Source organism: Mobula birostris, chromosome 14 (assembly GCF_030028105.1).
Source record: "Mobula birostris isolate sMobBir1 chromosome 14, sMobBir1.hap1, whole genome shotgun sequence".
Lineage (NCBI taxonomy): Eukaryota > Metazoa > Chordata > Chondrichthyes > Myliobatiformes > Myliobatidae > Mobula > Mobula birostris.
The window spans coordinates 18,547,872-18,571,532 of record NC_092383.1 but is presented as its reverse complement, the minus strand read 5'-3'; the positions used below and the strand labels follow the sequence as shown (position 1 = coordinate 18,571,532).

The window sequence follows — 23,661 nt, the reverse complement described above, 5'->3', positions numbered from 1 at the left end:
TTAATGGAAATAGATAGCCATTAGTTAACTCTATATTTTAATTTTTTTAATCAGATAGTTGCTAACTTTAATAACACAGCATTTGATTCAAACCTATACGTACTAATACCTACAAGTACTTAAATTACAATTAAATTACCTCAAATATATTGCAATTTCAATATTCCAACTGTTGAATCATATCTGTTTGGACATTATACTGTGATTATACTCTCAGGCAGATTTATATCTAATTCAATTTGTTAGATTCATGCAAAACACATCAAAATTGAACCTTTACGCTAGGTCACATTGCTATTAGCTTACTAAAACTGACTCATGAGACTGGTCCAGGAATGCATATGCTTCGGAGTCAGGGCCAAAACAAACTAATGTGTTGGAGAACAGGAGGATATGCACAATAATAGGCCACAACAAGATCCCACTGCTCTCTACCTACCCTGTGTGGTTCGCTCAGCCCACCATTGGGGCAGAAAACACAATCCAAACCTGACCTGACCTAGCTGGCACAATCCAGCCAAGCAGAGCCCAGCGTAACTCAACAGAGATCAGTCCATCCCTACCCAGCATTTATTTATTGAGATAGAGCATGCAATAGGACCTTCCAGACACACTGCCAGCTATACCCTGATTTAATCCTAGCCTAATCACGGGACAATTTACAATGACCAATTAATCTACCAATCGGTACGTCCTTGGAGGGCGGGAGGAAACCCACATGGTCACAGGGAGAAGGTACAAATTTCTCACAGGCGGTGGCAGGGTGTTCTGCTGGGTTGCATCGGGTCCAGTGCAATCCAGCCCAGTAGGATTTTTGCAAACTCAGAGTTCAGCTTGGCATGATCCAGCAGAGTTTAACGCAGCACAACCCAATTTGGCATGATCCAGCAGAGCTTAACCTAACACAATAACCCAGCAGAGCTCAGATCCCAGTTTAATCAAGCAGAATCCAGCCTGGCATGATCCAGCAGACCCCAAGCCAACTTAACTGCACCGGTACCACCGGGGAGAGTGAGCACAAGTGGGAGGGAGGTGATGATTAACACAGGTAGGTAGGTAGGTGAATGTTGAGTGGGTAGCGAAAGACACTCCGCCCACGACACCGCGCCGCGTTCGTTCCCGCATCGCGCGCGCTGCGCACGCGGATCGGGATCGGCAGGGAGCCGCCGTCGTCGCGTGCCCGCGCGTTCCCGCCTGCTCGGGGGACTGGCGCTCCTCTCCCTCCCCCCCCCCACTCACTCTCTCCCTCCCTCCCTCCCTCCCTCACACGCACAAGATGGCGATGGATGATAGAGGGAGGAGGCTCGGTACTGCCAGCGGTACCTTTTGAAGGTTTATTTGTTTTTCCGCCCTCTCTCTCTCTCTCTGTCACACACACACTCTCCTCCTCTCGCCGCCGCTGCTACTGCTCACGACGTGTTTACATGGCGCTCGGACAGCTGTGCTGGCACTGCCTTCTCACTTGGATTCTGACTGTGCTGCTGACGGAAGGTGAGCGGCGGACCCTCCAGCCCTGAGCCCCCTTCCCCGCACTCAATGCGAGCTCTCCTCCTCCTCCTCCTCTCCACCCCCGACCCTTACAGACTGGACACGGGACAGTCCCGGTAGGAAAGAAGGGGGGAGAACGGTTGCGGGCTTCCCTCCTCCTCCCCTTCTCCAGTCGGAGACCCCCCCCATGTGCTCGTGTTTTGGTTCGAGAAGGAAGGATATTCGAGAAGGGAGGGTGTGTTCCTGCTGACGGGAGGGGCGGCGGAGAGTAGGGTTAAAAAATAGTGATCGCACCTGTCCCAACAGTTGGAGGGAGAATATATATCTCTGTCTCTCCGTGCCACTGCATCTCGATGAAAGACCGGCATTTAAACAGCGCCTTTCTTTCCCTCCCCTGTTTGACCACTCAAGTACTTTTATACTTTTATATTCTAATGCAGGGAAAGTGGCCAGGCAGATTCCAATTTAACTGGGAGAGGAAGGGTCACATTGGGGTAGGGGGATAAACTTGATAAGGATGGGGTGAAAGAAAGTAGAAGAGGGATTGAGGAGGATAAGAGATTCTGGGAGGGGCGACTTCAAGGTTGGTGAGTTTGGCAGGATCAATAGATTGCAGATGCTGGAATCCGGAGTACAAAACTGAAGCGGGGGTGGTTGAATGGGTCGGGAATGCAGAAGAGAGGTGGTTTCAATGTTGGTGGGTTGGCAGACACAAGAGGCTGCAGATGCTGGAATATAGAGCACAGCAAATTGCTACGGGAACTTGGACGGTCAGGCACCATCTATGTGTGGAGTTGGGGGGGTGGTGGTGCTGTGGCTGGAATATCCACTGTCCATTTTCCTCCATCTATGCTGCCTAATTCGCTGAAAGCTGTTTGGGAGGGTTGGCTGTGATTCAGGAAGAGGGTGGGATGGAGGATTCTTGACTGATGGAGTGACATCCAGTGTTTTGAGGGGTTACTGGATCTGGGCAGATTGTGGTGCGGATCAAATGGGAGTGCACAGGGGCATCAAAACAAATACAGGTGGGGACTCCAGATGCTGGAAATTCAGAGTAATGCACACAAATGCAGGTCAGGCAGCATCTATGGAGAGGAATAAAGAGTTGAAAAAATGTCGAGACCATTCATCCCCTGCTGCTCCTTCCCCTTCCCCCCCACCTTTTTCAGGCTTCCTCCTCCTTCATTTCCTGAAACATTGACTCTTTTATTTCTCTCCTGACCTGCTGAGTTCCTCCAACATTTTGCATTTGTTAGTGTGGGGATAAATTAGTTGGGGCTGGAACATGGTGATTACAATTAAATGGGTTGGATCAAGACAGTTACAGCTGCAGGCAGGTGGAGTTTGGGAGGGTAGTTGAAAGAGATGCATAGAAGGGTTAAAGCTGAGAATAAGTAAAATCAGACACTTGGCAAAAGTCTGCTTGTGATGGCGAGATAGAGAAAAAAGAAAGCTGAAAAAATAAAGTGTTAGGAATCATGGGATGATGGTTGATGAAAGTTGCAAAGTCCAAATAAAATAAAGAAAATGCAGGAGAAAGAAACTTAACAGGAAATTGATTGCTTGATTTACTCTAGCTTAATGATATTACATTGTTAAAAAAATTATGTTGTCAAGTTTTGGTTTTACTGCCACAGGGTAAGCTTTAATCTCAATTGTAGGAGTAGAATTAATATAATAAAACTAGTAAAAAGAATTTAAAGCTAGCCTGTCAAAATATGGCCTTCATTCAAATCCACATGCTGCATAACTGGGTAAATTCTTCAATGACCTGAGATTGGGATTGGAGAGTTATTCTATTTATCTGCAGTGGGCCACATAACATGAATTAATGGCACTGAATTGTTACACACCCTATGATTTATAATGATCATGGCATTAATATTCTGGTCCATTTTAAATCATGCTTCTGCTTAGGTAATCCCCCTTCCTCTGAGCAGTGAACTCCTTAATTGCAAAGAGACGAAAAATATGCCAATCTTCTAAATCCCCAGTCTATTTAAAATCTGCGTTGTGGCTGCTGCTGTCTGGTTGGGTTGCAGAGGGGTGAGGTCTTATGGGGCTCCAGGAGGGTAAACAAGAATGAACTGTGACAGGGATTCACTTTGCTCTGTAGACCGGAGCAGGTAATTCCTAACGGTTACTTTGTTTGGAAGTTTGGATTGTGTTAGCAAATGTCAGTTAGGTCATTGCTAGTCCCTACTTTGCTTTTCTAGAATAAATTCCTAGCTCTTTTTATTATGGTTGTCACGTGTGTTCATCCCTTAGGCTCTGTCTGTTGACTGCAGAGTCGCAGCTTGTCACATCCAGTACTGTTCGTTTGTTGTATCCATCCTAAACTTTTCATTTTGCTGTTTAGTGATAAATACAATGCTTGTTGATCTGTTTTCATAAACTCCCAGCAGAATATTGTCACATAGTCTTACATACTTTGTGAAGTTTGTGAAACATTTTGGTCATTTCTAGATATCCTCCGGCATATAAAAAAATTAGGGGATTGTTAGGAGACATGGAGTAACTTCTGTAAAAAGTATGATTTATATTTGCTAATTTATATTTCCTTCAGAATAGGATTAGAGTATATCTGTGGAGGTCTTTCAGAACAATTATCAATATGGTACGTATTACTCAAAGAATAATGATTACTATTAAACCATGGTGTACACATTTCAATTTATACTTGTAGCAAGTACACCTGGAATGGTTTCACAGCCGTAATCAGTTTTATCATCACTGACTTGTATGACGTGAAATTTGTTGTTTTGTGGCATAAAATTACTACAAATTTCAAAAATAAATAATGGGGTGTGATTATGGGTTCATGGATTGTTCAGAAATCTGATGGCAGAGGAGAAAAGCTATTTCTGAATTGAGTGTGGGTCTTCAGGCTCCTGTACCTCCTCCCCGATGGTAATAATGAGAAGAGGGCACGTCCTGAATGGTATGGGATGGGTGCTGCCCTGAGGCAGTGTCTCTTGAAGATGTCCTCGATGGTGGGGATGCTTGTGTCTATGATGGAGCTGACTGAGTCAAATAATCAAAAGTTAACTACTTAAACTCTTTAAGAAGGAGCTAGGGTAAGAAGTTGGGTCAACTACATATAAAACAAAACCAATTAAAATATAAGAGGAGTTTGGAGTGAACATAAGGACAGTCATAACAAAATAATCCTAAAACCTCACTGTACAAATGGCATTTTTTTTTTGTGCATTTCAGATTCTGTAAGGTGATCTCCTAGAGAGAGCCAGGCTTTGCTAGGAGTAATAATACCCTGTTAAGAGCTCATTGAGTTAACCCACTGGCCCACATAGATCAATGTGATCCATGCCTCATTATTATGGTGGTAGAAATTTAAATGAAATAATTCCCTAACTGAAATGCACATGCCTGCCCTTGTTATCAAGACAATAATTGACTAAATGGGAACCTGGGTTCCCTCAAAAAGTGGGATATTTTCTCATGGTTGGAATCAGGCTGCAGAAAGGGAAGATGGTTGTTGAGGGACAATTAACTTAGCTGCAAAATGTTGTTGTAGGAGTAACTCAGCAGCATTTTGGGCCCAGTTGCTTTGGAGTTGAGTGTGACTTCACTGTAAAGACAGCAGTGTAGTTGTTCACTGGTGATTCTGTAGCGTTCTGCTTCGTTCCAGTTTCCCAGGTAGGGTAGCAGTTCTGGCTTGTATGCAGTGAGATCTGGATAATGTCTGGAAATGGTCTGATAGGGATGTGGCACGAATCAGACCAAATCAATATTTGTGCCACATAGCAGCCATTCAGTGACCATGGCCAGCAACTTAGTCATGTCTCCTTGATAGTCAGTATTGGTAACATGACCGAGCAACCTGAACATTAACAACCTGAGGTAAGGTTTATTCGGAGATTGTCACCATTGACCAGATACTGTTAAGGTGGCCAGGCATATATCAAGGCAGAGACAGCTAGAACAGTTCAGGTAGTGGGCATTTTTTAATTAATGACTTCCTCTTGATTCCTCCAAACCACTATACCATCGATGTACTACTACTACTACGTCGACTCAGGCCTAGGGGGCCGGCGTCGGGCACGATGATGGACTCTCCACTTCTCCCTCTCCCTCATCAGTGTGTTCAGTTCATCTACATTAGCTGCCCCGCTGTCTTCTAGGAGCGTGTTGACCGTAGACTTTGGAGGGTGCCCAGGGTTCATCCTCTCGTGCTTGGGCTCTCATATGATAACTAGGCTGGCAGGTAGCTTGGGGTCGCGTAGACAGTGCCCCGCTAGTTGCAGTCTTCTCGCCTCGATTTTAGCGGAGAACATTGGTAGGTTGTTATAGAGCTCAACGTTCGTCATGTGCTGTTGCCAACTCACATCAAGAGCCATCCGGAGCATTCTTGTATAGCAACCATCTAGAGACTTTCGCATGTAAGGAGTATAATATGGTTGCCTAACTAGGTTTGGGCTGCTCTGCAATGCTGATGATTTTTCATAATACTGGGAATAAACTCCTTCCTTTAAGTTATCCATTTAAAAATTTCATTGTATCATGGTAGTGGTGTATGCAGTACAGAGACTACACTGCAGCAGGTCAACAGGGCTTCAAATAACATGACCTCATTCTCCATTACCTACTTGGAAAGTAAAGCTAGACCAACATTATTTCTAAGTTTTCTTTTTGAAACCACAAACCACCCAATTCGATGTTGCTTTTACAAACAAGAGAAAATTTGCAGATGCTGGAAATCCAGTCAACACACACAAAATACTGGAGGAACTCAGCAGGTCAGGCAGCATCTATGGAAAAGGATTCTGCTGAAGGGTCTCAGCCTGAAATGTTGACTGTACTCCTTTCAATAGATGCTGCCTGGCCTGCTGAGTTCCTCCAGTATTTTGTAGATGTTGTTTTTCTCATTGCTTTTGCATCAGAATCCTTTGTCGGCGTGCCTTCATCAAATGCACTGCACTGTTTCAAGAAGGTTAATCCACTATCACTATCTCAATTGCAACTTGTGGTTGGGTAATAAGTGCCAGAAACCAAAGTAAAAATGAAATTGATGAGGAAATTGGAAGAGTCATCACACTTTACTAAGACCTAGAAGGAGCACAGAGTTTAATTTGACATTACTAGAGATGAGAAACTTCATTTTTGAGACAGAGGTTTATAACATTGTTAGGCTATTGAACCCTTTGAACATAAAACACAGAAGTTGGAAGGTGATGGGGCATTTCAGGGGCTGTATTAAGAAAGCCTATTCTTTTGCTGAATGGACTAATGACTAGTAGTGACATATTTAAAACTACTAGCAAAAATCTAAAGGGACGAAGCTGATTTTTTATTCTTAGAAAGTGATGGAGCCTAACACACTAAGCAATTATAAAAGGTTATAGAGTTATAGATAAGTACAGGCCCTTCAACCCAATTCATCCATGGTGACTAGGGTTTCCATCTATGCCAGTCCCATTTGTTTGTGTTTGACCCATAGCCCTCTAACCATTTTCTATGCATGTGCCCAATGAGACATGAGAATGAGAAACTAAACAGGCTTGCAGATTTTAAAATAGTAGGGATGTTCTCCTATCTAAGCCATTCCTCTAAGTGCCACTGTTTAAATATATAAGAACAAAGATAGTTGGGGGTGTGTGGTTTAGACTAATTGATATTGGCTGGCCCAAGTGTTCACTCACTGTCAAAAATATATCACTGTGACAAAGTGACTGGGCTGTTGGATGAGCTTTGGCTGATCACACAGAGTCAGCATGGATCTGTAAAAAGTAGGTGATGATCTAACTAATCTAGATTAATTTTTTTCAGGCAGCCACTATATGCTATATACAGTGGCATGCAAAAGTTTGGGCACCCTGGTCAAAATTTCTGTTACTGTGGATAGCTAAGCAAGTAAAAGATGAACTGATTTCCAAAAGGCATAAAGTTAAAGATGACACATTTCTTTAATATTTTAAGCAAGATTACTTTTTTATTTCATCTTTTACAGTTTCAAAATAACAAAAAAGGAAACGGGCCCAAAGCAAAAGTTTGGGCACCCTGCATGGTCAGTACTTAGTAACACCCCCTTTGGCAAGTATCATAGCTTGTAAATGCTTTCTGTAGTCAGCTAAGAGTCTTTCAATTCTTGTTTGGGGGATTTTTGCCCATTCTTCCTTGCAAAAGGCTTCTAGTTCTGTGAGATTCTTGGGCTGTCTTACATGCACTGCTATTTTGAGGTCTATCCACAGATTTTCGATGATATTTAGGTTGGGGGACTGTGAGGGCCATGGCAAAACCTTCAGTTTGCGCCTCTTGAGGTAGTCCATTGTGGATTTTGAGGTGTGCTTAGGATCATTATCCTGTTGTAAAAGCCATCCTCTTTTCATCTTCAGCTTTTTTTTTTACAGTGTGATGTTTGCTTCCAGAATTTGCTGGTATTTAATTGAATTCATTCTTCCCTCTACCAGTGAAATGTTCCCCATGCCACTGACTGCAACACAAGCCCAAAGCATGATCGATCCACCCCCGTGCTTAACAGTTGGAGAGGTGTTCTTTACATGAAATTCTGCACCCTTTTTTCTCCAAACATACCTTTGCTCATTGCGGCCAAAAAGTTCTATTTTAATTTCATCAGTCCACAGGACTTGGTTTCCAAAATGCATCAGGCTTGTTTAGATGTTCTTTTGCAAACTTCTGACGTTGAATTTAGTGGTGAGGATGCAGGAAAGGTTTTCTTCTGTTGACTCTTCCATGAAGGTCATATTTGTGCAGGTGTCACTGCACCACCACTCCAGAGTCTGCTAAATCTTCCTGAAGGTGTCTTGCAGTCAAACGGGGGTTTTGATTTGCCTTTCTAGCAATCCTACGAGCTGCTCTCTCAGAAAGTTTTCTTGGTCTTCCAGACCTCAACTTGACCTCCACCATTCCTGTTAACTGCCATTTCTTAATTACATTTTGGACTGAGGAAATGGCTACCTGAAAACGCTTTGCTGTCTTCTTATAGCCTTCTCCTGCTTTGTGGGCATCATTTATTTTAATTTTCAGAGTGCTAGGCAGCTGCTTAGAGGAGCCCATGGCTGCTGATTGTTGGGACAAGGTTTGAGGAGTCAGGGTATTTATAAAGCTCTGAAATTTGCATCACCTGGCCTTTCCTAACAATGACTGTGAACAAGCCATAGCACTAACAAGCTAATTAAGGTCTGAGACCTTGGTAAAAGTTATCCAAGAGCTCAAATCTCTTGGGGTGCCCAAACTTTTGCACGCCACTGTACTGGGAAGTTTTTGGAAATGAAAATTTTTAGGAGACATTTGTCAAAGAACTACTGGATTATTTGCAAAGATGATTGAGTCATGAAGCAGAAATCAATTGGAAGATAGAAAACAGAAGGATAAAGGGGAGGTTCTCTGACTTGTGAGTCTGTTGTGGCACAAGCTATTCATCCACAGAAGAGGTACGGGAGTCTGCAGATACTGAGAATCTGGTGCAACCCATGAAGATATTGGAGGAACTCATTGGGTCAGGCAGCATCTATGGAGGGAAATATTGTTCATTCCCCTCCATAGACGATGCCTGACTTGCTGAGTTCCTCCAGTGTCTTTGAGTGTTTATCATCTACAGTCCTAGCCACTTTTATACATTTGAGGTTCAATAATGATACAACTTCCTTTTTAAAATTATTAGTTGTTTCAGCTTCTATAATTTTCTAGTGTTTTAAATTTTTATAATCCTTTGAGGTGGATAGTATGTTGGAAAAAGGAAAGTGGTTAGGGAAGGGGGGCAACTGTATGGGTGTGGGGTTGCTGCTCAGCTCTTTGCAATTTTCATAGTAATGATTAGAATTAAGCAACAGAGCTTTGGTTATAAAAGTTTGTTAATTATATTAACTTAGGAGACATGCTAAATTAGGTCATTAGGAGTAGGAGATTTATGAAAAGGTATAGACGTATTAAGCTATGATTTTAGTGGATAAATGCAGAAAATCTGCTACTTCCAATGGGGGGGGTTTCAAAATAAGCTTATATGGTCTTAAATCAGAGTGCGGTCACTGAGGCATAAAATCACATGATGCTTGATTAGAAATTTGGAACTTTCTTCTTTAATGCAGTGGCATTTGGAATATTAGACGTAATAGATTCTTTATTTTGTAAAAATAAATTTACCAAGGGTTTATGCAGAAGCTTTAAGAGCTGAAGTCTCCATAAGCCATTACTGATAATTAGTTGCTGGAATTATTTTTAGGTTAATTCCTGCTCTTACATCTCTGCTATTGGCACAATCCAAAGTCACCAAAAATGTGAACAAGATGTGTGTCTTTCACTTTTGCAAAACTTGGAATGGATAGATTGAAATGAATTTTAGGTAATCCTTTGCTCTCATATCTCTGCTGCAAAATCTAAACCTCCAAAACAGCTTGAAGGAATTCCACTTGGCTCAATAAAATCTCAAACAGTCATCTTTGAGATTTAGCTATAGTGTCTGGTGCATACTTTAGGTCTACAAATTTTATTATCATTATTATACTTTCTGCATCCTATTAATAAAATTGACATCATGAATTTTATGAAGTGTTATTAAATGTTGTTAGCTCCAAGTACAGAACTGTTCCAGGATTTTGAAGTTGCAATTGATGGACCCACTAATGAAAATCAGTTTACCTGAACATAAAAATGTTTTTTATAACTTACCTGAAGTAAACTAGGTTGCCCCTGAACTGGGTTGTAAGCATATATCAACACTGCAGCATGATCTATGAATTGTAGCCAAGAGCGTGGATAAAGGAAGGTCTTATTATTTAATGCTGAAGCCATATATAGTATTAATGGAATCAATATATCTCTCTTTAGCAGCCAAAATGTGGGATGTATAGAATGGCTACATGAAATATTTCAACCTTAGATTTCCATGATCTATATTTTATATCCATTATGTCTATAGACATTTTATTTCTATGATACAGATGAGAAATACAATTCTTGGGTAAAAAGTTCTTAGTTCTAATATAATCATCTCTAGTGCTGAGTCACATAGTAATCCCATGTTGCCATTGATAGTCATAATTTAATACAATGCAAATATGTTGTAAAAAGCGTCATATTTTGGATAAAGTGTGATCTCGTATTTAGCTGGTGTTTACTTAGTACTTGAGTCTGCAGATTGAATGAACCATTTTAAATTCAAGAACATTTCTGGACATCCTAGAATGCTGAAGGACAAGGTACTTTCCATGGTTCTATTGAACAGTGATTGGCAGTATACAGCTGATGGATTAATGTTTCAGTAGCTTGGGAGGAAAATAATTCTTATTTAATTCAGACAAATAAAATTGTTCGAATTCTTCCCCTTAAAAATCTTGGTTTCAATTCTTCCCCCATTTGTGTCTCTCAATGTATTACTATTAACAATCCTATGCATTTTTTTCTGAGCCATTTTTGCTCTTGACTATCTACACTTATGCCTTCTCCATTTTGAATGTGCCCTTGCATCCCCAATTGCATGCCTTACCACAATAGCAGCTTGCATTTATTTAGAATCTCTAAAATTGTAAAAATATTCAAGTACTTCACAGGAGTGTGATCAGACAAAATTTGACTGCCAGACACAAGGACAGGTGATCAAAAGCTTGGTTACAAACAGGCTTTAATGACTATCTTAAAAGGGGAAAAAATTCTAAACCTTAAATGGATATTGATGGTTTACGAGGCACCATAATTAGACAGATGCTGAATCCATCTAGCTGTGGAGGTCATGGAGTTGATAAATGCTCAGAATCTTTGCTTTGGAGTAACCTGACACTGAATCATATAGTTTAACTAAGATGAGATTTGGGGTTTGGAATAAGTGATGACAGTGCAGAATTAATGATGGAGGACATTGGCAATAGCTGGGGAAAAATATCTGTTTCCAGATATAGTGTACAAGCTACAGACATGTATCAAGATTTCAATTTTTGCTTTCAGTTAATCGTTAGCATGAAAGTGACTGAATTTTTATAGAGAAAAGGAGGTGTAATATCAAAGTGCATGACTACTGAAGCTTACTTAAATAAAAAACGTTTTAATGGTTTGTTGGGGATTGGCACATCCCTAATTATATGTTGATGTACCTTTTTCATGACCACCATGCTAATGCTGTTTCTTTAAATTGGAACAGATGGTATTTGATTTGCCTTGGAGTCAGAAATCGTGAGTTTAAATCCCATTCCATTGAGAGAAAACATCAAGAAAAAAACAGCTGACTGCAGTGGTGAACTTTGGGAATGCTGAATTGTTGGGGACATCTTATTTAGGTTGAGATGTTAAACTGTAAGTCTGTCATTGGTCTCATTGGATTTGAAAGATCACATTGCATTATTTTGAAGAAAGATGGAACACTCTCATTGTCCTTCCAATATCTGGATATTAGTCAACATCACAGTTTCTCACAACATTTCATTTACTGTGCCACTTTTCCCAAATTACATTTCAGGAGTACTTTATTAATTGTAAATCACTCGAATATGTCAGAAGCTCATGAATGGCCCTTCCTAAATATAAAAATTAAAATTGTGCACTCTGTTTAGCAACTGAACAAAACTTTTAATAGCTTTCTGATAATCATGCAGTGCACTTCCCCTGGCAGTGGGAAAGGTTCCCTTGATTGTTGTCATACACCACATGGTGATCAGTGACCAAATATAAGATCAATTATAGATGTCCAAATATAGGAACAGAATTAGGCCACTTACCCATCGAGTCTGCTCTGCCATTCCATCATGGCTCTCAACCCCAAACTCTTGCCTTCTCCCTGTAACCTTTGATGTCTTGACTGACAAGGAACCCATCAACCTCTGTTTTAAATGTACACAACGACTTGGCTTGCACAGCTTCCACAGGTAATGATTCCACAAATTCACCACCTTCTGGCTGAAGAAGTTTCTCATCTTTGTTCTAAATGGTCATCCCTCTATTCTGAGGCTGTACCCTCTGGTTCTAAACTCAGCCACTATTGGAAACATCCTCTCCACCACTAAGCTGTGCAGGTGCAAGGCTGCACAGTGTCTGAAATGCTCCTGTGCACATAGCCTTTGTTGCCACGCAGCTGGAATTGGATACAGCTTTTAAAACAAAAAGGTTAAGAAGCATGAAAGTGGTGCGCAGTTTTCAGGGCATGAAAATATTTCCTGCTTAGAGCAATGATTGACCTGCACAGCTGCAAAAAAAAAAAAAACAGGGAATATTGCTCTCCACATCTGCTCTGTCTCGGTCTTTCAATATTGTGGAAAATCAAAACCAGTTGGATTTCCACACTATTAGCTGGTGATAGAATATGCCAAATTGAAAAGATACTTTAGATTTAGAGCAACTTTTTAGATCCTTTGAGGTATATTAGATAGGTGGATCATTCAGTAAAATTGTTTTATTGCTGCATTAGATAGATCCACATAGATGAAAACTTAAGATCACATCATTGAATCAGGATGGGTTGTAGTCAGAAATGTTATGTGAGCTTGTCATTCTGAAATGTGCCATGCTATTTTGGTTAGCTGCTAGTATATTAGACTTAAGGAATTATCTTGACATTTGTCCAGCCGTCCACTTGTTATAGCTGTTTGCAGCTTTGTAGCATAAAAGGTATTGTTATTGCAAGAAGTAATTGGACTTGGGTCTTTGACTATGGTTTGCTTCTGGCTGCTTTGATGGGTTCCTCAGATTTGCTGTTTATCTATGTTCATACAGTATTGTATATTCTGTATTTTCTGTCAACCATCTGCTCAGGCTTGTTCTTAACCCTGTAAACTTAAGCCTGTGAAGCATGTGGTACTGCGTAAAAGTCTTGGGCACATATATGTCATGAAATTTGTGAATATATATGAGTGGTGGTAAACCTGATTCTGATATGGATCTCTGTTGTGATCTGAGAGAGGGAAGAGGGTAGGGAGAGTGGAATCGTGGTGGGGAAAAGGGAGAGGAAGCGGGAAGCACCAGAGAGAAAGTGGGAAGCACCAGAGAGACTTTCTGTAATGATCAATAAACCAATTGTTTGGAAGTAAATGACCTTGCCTGGTGACTTGGGGCTGGGTGGGTCTGCACCTGCGTCACCTCCTTCTCTGCCTCCTGTCGCACACTCTTCCTGCAGTGCTCCACCCTCACCATTCCCAGCATCCCTTGCTCCTGTCAGGTTCAGTCTCTTACTCTGCTGCACATTGACAAATCCAGTACTGTGCAAAAGTCTTAGGCACCCTAGCTATGTATACTGCATGTACCTAAGACACTTGCACAGTGTTGTATGGTCATGTGGGTGACTCGAGCTACAGTACATCCAAGAAATGGATGAAAAATGTGACAGCCAGCAAAAATCACTCTCAGGTTTTGCTGGCTTTTAAATATCAAGGACTCTACATAAACAGAACAAAAATACTGAAGTGTGTGAAATAATTAAAATATTTTAATTATTGAAAATCTAAATACAAATTTAAATACTTGATCAATTTAGGAACTTAAAACTCAATGTAAATCAACTAAAGTCCTTCTTCGCAGTCATTATTTTCCACTTAAATTAATGGACTTGTTGATTTTGTTCCAGGTTTAACTTGGCTGAGGTTCATCGGGTAGATTCTCTGGTGTAACTGCTGGAAAATAGCATGGTTCATATTTGTCAAGGATCCCATGAGTAGCTGAGTTTTATTAGAGGATAACAAGCAGTAAACCTGGGACTTGCGCAATCTCATGAAAGTCTCAAGCTTCCTTACACTTTAGTGGAATAAAAACACAAATGTTGGAAACACTGAGCAGGTCAGATGGCGTCTGAGGAAGGAGACACCGTTAAAGTTTCAGGTAAAAGACTGTCAAACCTGTGAAAGAGAGTTAGAGTTAAAGAGGATGAGAAAGGGATGCTCAGAACAAAGAGCATGTTTCTGATGGGGTAAGGCCAGAGGTGCACTGTTGATGAAATCAAGTTGCCATGTTAATAGGTAAAGTTAGAGAATGAGATAATTAACATTAAAATGTAGAAACTGGAAAATGCCCAGCAGGGCAGGCAGTGAAAATAGAGAAACGTAAGCCAGTTTTACAGATGAAAGATTTACAGCAAAGCTGCCTGGTTCTGATACCAACAGAGAAAGTGAATTACGCAAAATCGAAACTTTAGAACTTGCATTCTGTTCCGAGAATTGCATGTGCCAAGGTGGAAGATGAGGTGCTACTCCTTGTGCTGCATTGAGGCCAGTGACACATAGCTCAGCCGAAGTTGGATGGAGGATTAAAGTGGTAGGCAAAAAGAAAGATCAGCATCTGTTGTACAGACATAACAGATGCTCCACAAAGTAGTCATCCAATCTGTATTTGGCTTTGTCAACATAGAGGAAAATACACAGTGAGCACCAAATACAATTCACTAGACAACACACATGAAATGCTGAAGGAACTCAGCAGACCAGGCAGCATCTGTGGAAAAGAGTAAAGAGTTGATGTTTCGGGCTGAGACCCTTCATCAGGACAGGATAAAGAAAAGATGAGATAGTGCCTAACCTGCTGACTGTTTCCAACATTTGTAGGGTTTTTTGGAGTGTTTCCTTTTACAGTGGATTCAGGTTAATTGGGATACACTGGGACCAGTACACTTTGGCCCAACTAAGCGACCGCACCAAATAGCCAGTTTCATGGAAATAGTTAAAAAGGTATAAAAAAGACAAACTGCTGTTTAAGTAACAAATTATATATTTAAATGAAACACAAAACAAATTAGAACACTGCCAATGCTACTGCAGTACAATAAAACTGTGTAATACTTAATGGTAGAGGAATTCAACTGCATCACGTTCTTTTGACTGTAAATGAACAAAATCAACTCAGGCACCTGCAGATAATAGACTGCTTTCATACAATGCTGTTGACGGTTGCATCCTCCAAATCTTTATTTTCAATGTAGCATTCAAGATGTTACCTTCAAAGTAGAAACTATGATGAATTTGATACCTTCAAATTCTTCATAGTTTCTAACTTGTAGTAAAATTGTTTCATTTTCACTCCTGGCTCTTTCTTGATCTCCAAGCTTGAATGTTTGAAACTGCAGTGAGGAAAAGAATTTTGAATTGCCTTGTTGCTTATTTATTGCCAACTATCAGTGAGAAAATTCACTGCTTTTTTTAAACACAAGCACACACAATTGATGCTATTTAAAATCTGTTTGCTTGAAGTACAGCATTGTGTGTAATGGCCACATAGGTGTATGCAGCTAACACTATTTATAAACTTTTCAGCAAGCCTCTTGCCCTATTTAAGTTTATTTACCCCAAATAAACGAATGGAATCCCAGCTATTTTCTCAATCACTTTTTGTTCTTTAAGAGTTGTCCCAAGTAACTGATGATCCAATTAACTGGAATTCTCTGTACAGTATTTAAATAGGTCAGGAATTGTGGATCTGGTGCATTAAATGCCAGTAGCTGAGTGCAGAACTGACAGGATCTCTCAACTGGTCCAATTCCTATTGGTTGGAATAGACAGTGTTGAGTAGACTAGCTTTATCACATCCCAAAGTCATATAATTTAATAAATGCCAAACCAGCATGTAAGGACGTTGAATTATGATGGTTCACCATGTTACCACATAAAGGCAGGGTACATTTGTCTTTGAACTGAAATAGTTATTTTTATTCTTCATTGATTGGAAAGTTAAATTGTTCCTTAGCTGGGAATAGACCTAAAAGACTGATGGTGAGGTAAGGTTCTACAGGCAAAATGAATGAGTGGAACTTAAGTAAGAAATTTACCAAGATGCTTTATTTCTGATGATTAGCTATGATGGAGTGGCTGAGCTTACAATCCTCTGCAGCTATTTTCAGTCCTCTGCATTGCCACCCACCCCTGCCCCCAATATTCGACAGTGATGCAACCAGTTAGAATGCTGTCGACGGTACATCTGTAGAAATTTGCTTGTCTTTGGTGACATACTAAATCTCCTCAAACTGTCAATGAAATATAGCTGCTGGTGTGCCTTCTTTGTAATTGCATCAACATGTTGGGCCCAGGATAGATATTCAGAGATGTTGACGCCCAGGAACTTAAATCTATTCGCTCTTTCCATTGTGGTATAGAGTGAGGACTACAAGTAGTTAGTCAATAAAACTATATAGTCTTAAAACACAAATGTTGCAAATTGAAAGCATGAGTGAGTCTTATTAAAAATCTGGATAAAATGATTTAAACACATTATTGACAAGCAACACACATCAAAGTTGCTGGTGAACGCAGCAGGCCAGGCAGCATCTGTAGGAAGAGGTGCAGTCGACGTTTCAGGCCGAGACCCTTCGTCAGGACTAACTGAAGGAAGAGTGAGTAAGGGATTTGAAAGTTGGAGGGGGAGGGGGAGATCCAAAATGATAGGAGAAGACAGGAGGGGGAGGGATAGAGCCAAGAGCTGGACAGGTGATAGGCAAAAGGGGATACGAGAGGATCATGGGACAGGAGGTCCGGGAAGAAAGACAAGGGGGGGGGAGGGACCCAGAGGATGGGCAAGAGGTATATTCAGAGGGACAGAGGGAGAAAAAGGAGAGTGAGAGAAAGAATGTGTGCATAAAAATGAGTAGCAGATGGGGTACAAGGGGGAGGTGGGACCTTAGCGGAAGTTAGAGAAGTCGATATTCATGCCATTAGGTTGGAGGCTACCCAGACGGAATATAAGGTGTTGTTCCTCCAACCTGAGTGTGGCTTCATCTTTACAGTAGAGGAGGCCGTGGATGGACATGTCAGAATGGGAATGGGATGTGGAATTAAAATGTGTGGCCACTGGGAGATCCTGCTTTCTCTGGCAGACAGAGCGTAGATGTTCAGCAAAGCGGTCTCCCAGTCTGCGTCGGGTCTCGCCAATATATAAAAGGCCACATCGGGAGCACCGGACGCAGTATATCACCCCAGTCGACTCACAGGTGAAGTGTTGCCTCACGTGGAAGGACTGTTTGGGGCCCTGAATGGTGGTAAAGGAGGAAGTGTAAGGGCATGTGTAGCACTTGTTCCGCTTACACGGATAAGTGCCAGGAGGGAGATCAGTGGGGAGGGATGGGGGGGACGAATGGACAAAGGGAGTTGTGTAGGGAGCGATCCCTGCGGAATGCAGAGAGAGGGGGGGGAGGGAAAGATGTGCTTAGTGGTGGAATCCCGTTGGAGGTGGCGGAAGTTACGGAGAATAATATGTTGGACCTGGAGGCTGGTGGGGTGGTAGGTGAGGACCAGGGGAACCCTGTTCCTAGTGGGGTGGCGAGAGGATGGAGTGAGAGCAGATGTACGTGAAATGGGGGAGATGCGTTTAAGAGCAGAGTTGATAGTGGAGGAAGGGAAGCCCCTTTCTTTAAAAAAGGAGGACATCTCCCTCGTCCTAGAATGAAAAGCCTCATCCTGAGAGCAGATGCGGCGGAGACGGAGGAATTGCGAGAAGGGGATGGCGTTTTTGCAAGAGACAGGGTGAGAAGAGGAATAGTCCAGATAGCTGTGAGAGTCAGTAGGCTTATAGTAGACATCAGTGGATAAGCTGTCTCCAGAGACAGACAGAAAGATCTAGAAAGGGGAGGGAGGTGTCAGAAATGGACCAGGTAAACTTGAGGGCAGGGTGAAAGTTGGAGGCAAAGTTAATAAAGTCAATGAGTTCTGCATGCGTGCAAGAAGCAGCGCCAATGCAGTCGTCGATGTAGCGAAGGAAAAGTGGGGGACAGATACCAGAATAGGCACGGAACATAGATTGTTCCACAAACCCAACAAAAAGGCAGGCATAGCTAGGACCCATACGGGTGCCCATAGCTACACCTTTAGTTTGGAGGAAGTGGGAGGAGCCAAAGGAGAAATTATTAAGGGTAAGGACTAATTCCACTAGACGGAGCAGAGTGGTGGTAGAGGGGAACTGATTAGGTCTGGAATCCAAAAAGAAGCGTAGAGCTTTGAGACCTTCCTGATGGGGGATGGAAGTATATAAGGACTGGACATCCATATTCTGTCTGGGTAGCCTCCAACCTGATGGCATGAACATCGACTTCTCTAACTTCCGCTAAGGCCCCACCTCCCCCTCGTACCCCATCTGCTACTCATTTTTATGCACACATTCTTTCTCTCACTCTCCTTTTTCTCCCTCTGTCCCTCTGAATATACCTCTTGCCCATCCTCTGGGCCCCCCCCCCCCTGTCTTTCTTCCCGGACCTCCTGTCCCATGATCCTCTCGTATCCCCTTTTGCCTATCACCTGTCCAGCTCTTGGCTCTATCCCTCCCCCTCCTGTCTTCTCCTATCATTTTGGATCTCCCCCTCCCCCTCCAACTTTCAAATCCCTTACTCACTCTTCCTTCAGTTAGTCCTGACGAAGGGTCTCGGCCTGAAACGTCGACTGCACCTCTTCCTACAGATGCTGCCTGGCCTGCTGCGTTCACCAGCAACTTTGATGTGTGTTGCTTGAATTTCCAGCATCTGCAGAATTCCTGTTGTTTACATTATTGACAATTTTCTTTTGAAACAAAGGTATTGCAGTGATTGTACACAGATTGGGTATGATAGGTAAGGTATATGTACTTTGTTACTGAAGAGCATTTGCTGATAGCATTTGAGTATAATACCAGAGGCTACGGGCACATTGACAATGGCATCAACTGAATAGACCCATGTAAGTGCACAAAAACATGAGTGCAAGCTTCAAAGTGAGAGTCAGTGTCAAGCAGTCTTGTGTGGGCTGCAAAGTAGACAGTGATCTTGCTGAATCAGAGACTTTGGAATAGCACTTCTTTAAAATATCCCCTTAGAATTTAGAAAGATAGAACTGAAGTGAAGGCAGCAATTTGCATGGGATCTGGCCAGCTTTGGTGTCCGTAACAAATGCAGTCATTTAGCGTTGCAACTAGTGTTGCAACTTTAGAGCATAGAACAGTACAACATTGGAACAGGCCCTTCAGCCCACAATGTCTGCTGAAAGTGATGCTAAATTAAACCAATTCTTGATTGCCTGTACTTAATATGTATGTCAGAATCAGATTTAATATCACCGGCAAAATGTCGTGAAATTTGTTATCTTTGTGGCAGCAGTACATTGCAATACATAATGGAGAAAAAAAATACTGAATTACATTGAGTGTGTGTGTGTGCGCGTGCATGCATGTGTGTGCATGTGTGTGTGTGTGTGTGTGTGTGTGTGTATATGAAATGCAAGATCACACCCGAGGACCTGGAGGAGGTTGCAGCTGACCATACCACTTGACGACAGCTGTGAAGGGAAGGGGTTCATATTCTGAAGATGGAAAGAACAAGCAGAAGATAGCCAGGAGAAATGCAGCCATAGTTGTCACCACTACTACATATACATGTCCCACCTGCAATAGAGCTTGTGGGTCCAGGATAGGACTGTATGGTCATCAAAGATCTCATTGTTAAACGAGTGGACGTCGTCATTGGATTTCGATGGACAACCGAAGAATGAATGAATATATATACACACACACATATTTTTATATATCTAAAGAAATAAAATAAGTAGTGCAAAAATAAAAATAGTGTAGTGAGGTGGTGTTCATGTGTTCAATGTCCTTCCAGAAATCGGATTGCAAAGAGGAAGAAACTGTTCCTGAATTGGTGAATGTGTGCCTTCATGCTTCTTTACCTCCTTCCAGACGGTAGCAATGCGAACAAGGCATGACCTGGGTGATGGGGATCCTTAATGATGAAGCTGTCTTTTTGAGGCATTGCTCCTTGAACATGTCCTGGATACTACAGAGGCTAGTGCCCATGATGGTGCCGATTAAGTTTACATCTCTTTGAAGCTGATTTTGATCCTGTGCAGTAGCACCTCCCCCCGATACCAGATGGTGATGCAGTCAGTTAGAATGTTCTCTACAGTACATCTGTAGAAATTTGAGAGTGTTTTTGGTGTATATCTCCATTCTCTGCATATTCAAGTATCAATGTAGCAGTCTCTTAAACACCGTCATTATATTTGTTTCCATCACTCCCCACAGCAGCCTGTTCCAGTCATGTATTATTCTCAATTTTTTAAAAAAAACTTCCCCACACATTTCCTTTAAACTCTCCCCTCTCACCTTAAATTTATGTCCTCTAGTATTTGACACTTTTACCCTGGTAAAAAAAAAAGATTGATTTTTGTCTTCCCTACCAAAGCCTTTCATTATCTTATGAACTTCTATCAGGACTCCCTCATGCTCTGAAGCTCAATGGAAAACAGCCCAAATTTCAAAAGGTTCATTTATTATCAAACCATGTGTCCATATATAACTCTGAAATTTGACTCCTACACATAGCCATGGAACAAAAAAAGATTATGAAAGCCATTCAGAGTGCAACATCAAACCCACCTCCTGCACAAAAAGAATGGCATTCCAATCATCACCCTCCCCCCCCCCGCAAACCCCCCCTTCCTCTGCATAAAAATGGAACACTAACATCTCCTTGGAAGTTTGTCCAACATCTCCTTGTAACTAATACCCTTTAATCCAGGCAGAATCCTGGTAAACCTCATCTGCACCTTTTCCAGAACCTCCACGTTCTTCAAGTCAAGTCACTTTTTATTGTCATTTCGACCATAACTGCTGGTACAGTACACAGTAAAAATGAGACAATGTTTTTCAGGACCATGGTGCTACATGAACAATACAAAAACTACACTGAACTAAACTAGACTACAGACCTACCCAGGACTGCATAAAGTGCATAAAACAGTGCAGGCATTACAATAAATAATAAACAAGACAATATGCACATTAGAGGGCAGTAGGTTGGTGTCAGTCCAGGCTCTGGGTATTGAGTCTGATGGTTTGGGGGAAGAAACTGTTACATAGTCTGGGCGTGAGAGCCCAGATACTTCGGTGCCTCTTGTCAGATGGTAGGAGGGAGAAGAGTTTGTATGAGGGATGCGTGAGGTCCTTCATAATGCTGTTTGCTTTACGGATACAGCGTGTGGTGGTAAGTGTCTGTAATGGCGGGAAGAGAGACCGTGATGATCTTCTCAGCTGACCTCACTATCTGTTGCAGGGTCTTGCGATCCGAGATGGTGCAATTTCCGAACCAGGCAGTGATGCAGCCGCTCAGGATGCTCTCAATACAACCTCTGTATGATGTGGTGAGGATGGGGTGTGGGAGATGGACATTTCTCAGCCTTCGCTGAAAGTAGAGATGCTGCTGGGCTTTTTTTGCTATGGAGCTGGTGTTGAGGGACCAGGTGATATTCTCTGCCAGGTGAACACCAAGAAATTTGGTGCTCTTAATGATCTCTACGGAGGAGTCGTCGATGTTCAGCAGAGAGTGGTCGTGGTGTGTCCTCCTGAAGTCAACAGCCATCTCTTTTGTTCACATTCAGAGACAGGTTGTTGACTCTGCACCAGTCCATTAGCCGCTGCACCTCCTCTCTATGCTGACTCATCATTCTTGCTGATGAGGCCCACCACGGTCGTGTTATCGGCGAACTTGATGATGTGGTTCGAGCTGTGTGTTGCAGCACAGTCATGGGTCAGCAGAGTGAACAGCAGTGGACTGAGCACACAGCCCTGGAAGGCCCCCGTGCTCAGTGTGATGGTGTTGGAGATGCTGCTTCCAATCTGGACTGACTGAGGTCTCCCAGTCAGGAAGTCTGGGATCCAGTTGCAGAGGGAGGTGTTCAGGCCCAGTAGGCTTAACTTTCCAATCAGTTTCTGAGGAATGGTTCTGTTGAGTGCTGAACTGAAGTCTATGAACTGCATTCGAACGTACGTGTCTTTTTTGTCCAGGTGGGTTAGGGCCAGATGGAGGGTGATGGCAATGGCGTTGTCTATTGAACGGTTGGGACGGTACGTGAACTGCAGGGGGTCCAGTGAGGGGGGCAGCAGGGTCTTGATGTGCCTCATGACGAGCCTCTCGAAACACTTCATGATGATGGATGTGAGTGTGACGGGACAGTAGTCGTTGAGGCAGGACACTGAAGACTTCTTTGGCACGGGTGGCAGCCTTGAAGCACGTAGGAACGATGGCGCTGCTCAGGGAGATGTTGAAGATGTCAGTGAGAATCTCAGCTAGCTGGTCTGCACATCCTCTAAGCACTCTGCCAGGAATATTGTCTGGTCCAGCAGCCTTCTGTGGGTTGACCCTGCACAGGGTTCTCCTCACATTGGCCACGGTAAGACACAGCACCTGGTTGTTTGGAGGAAGGGTAGTCTTCCCCGCCGCCACATCATTTTCCGCCTCAAAACGAGCGTAGAAGTTATTCAATGCATCTGGGAGGGAGGCATCACCAGCACAGGCAGGTGGCGTTGTCTTGTAGTTGGTGATGTCCTGAATGCCCTTCCACATGCGCCGCTTCATATAGCGGTATCCAAAACTGCATGCAGTACTCTAAATTTAGCCTAACCAAAATTTTGTACAATTACAACATGACTTTTTGACTCATCAGTGAAAGTTGAAAGTACTGTACTTTTATTATCAAAGTACGTATGCAGTATGCAACTGTGAAATTCATCGGTAATTCAGTGCCCCGGTCAATAAAGGCAAGCATGCCACGGATGTGCTTTACCACTGCATCTACTTGTGTACGTCAATGCTGATAAGGGTCCTGCCATTAACTTTTTTATACTTTCTCCTTTAATTAGACCTCCTAAAACGTAACACCTCACTGCTGCTTGGATTGAACTCCATTTGCTATTTCTTTGCCTATATCTATAACTGATCTATATACAGCTGTATCATTTGACAGCTCTCTACATAGTCCACAGCTCCATTAATCTTAAGTCATTTGCAGACTTCTTAACCCACCCATCTGCATTTTTATCCGGGTCATTTATATACATCACAAACAACACAGGCTTTGAACTTGTTTTATTTCTAACTTGCTGTGGTACAGTCACTGACCTGAAGCATGAGCTCTGTTTTTCGCTCTCCACTTACGTTGCCTCATCCATTAAGTGGTTCCATTATTTTCTGTTTTCAATTCAGATTTCGAGCATCTTTTGATAGAATATTGTCTGTTCTGCGTAAAGGTTGATGAAATATTTAAATAGTTAAAGAATTACAATCTGTCAGATTTTCCGATATGTACTGTAAAGATTTCCATTTATGTGATTCATGAATTTATACTGTCCTGCTTTATGTTATGCATCTGCTGATTTGTTTTAGTGCTCTTGGCCCTGAAGTCTAAACACTCACAGTAATGTAACAACCCCCCTCCCACTTTTCTCTTAACGTAGTCTACCCGTTGCACTGAAGCAGTGGTCTCACTGCCACATGGT

General features: G+C 42.2%; 1 protein-coding gene across 2 annotated transcripts in view; it reads left to right on the top strand.

Annotated features, from left to right (window-relative positions):
• Window positions 1-1,236: 1,236 nt before the first annotated feature.
• The window catches only part of igdcc4 (immunoglobulin superfamily, DCC subclass, member 4), a 178,954-nt gene continuing 156,529 nt past the window's right edge, over window positions 1,237-23,661 (top strand). The window contains exons 1-3 of one of the 2 annotated variants that reach the window (XR_011889056.1): window positions 1,237-1,491; window positions 4,055-4,105; window positions 11,600-13,456. Coding sequence is in view for 1 of the 2 variants with exons in the window: in XM_072278159.1 (XP_072134260.1) it covers window positions 1,287-1,491 (205 nt within the window). In the remaining variant the exon portion in view is untranslated. Of the gene's footprint in view, window positions 1,492-4,054; window positions 4,106-11,599; window positions 13,457-23,661 lie in introns of those variants that run through there. The other variant, XM_072278159.1, reaches the window with a different exon arrangement.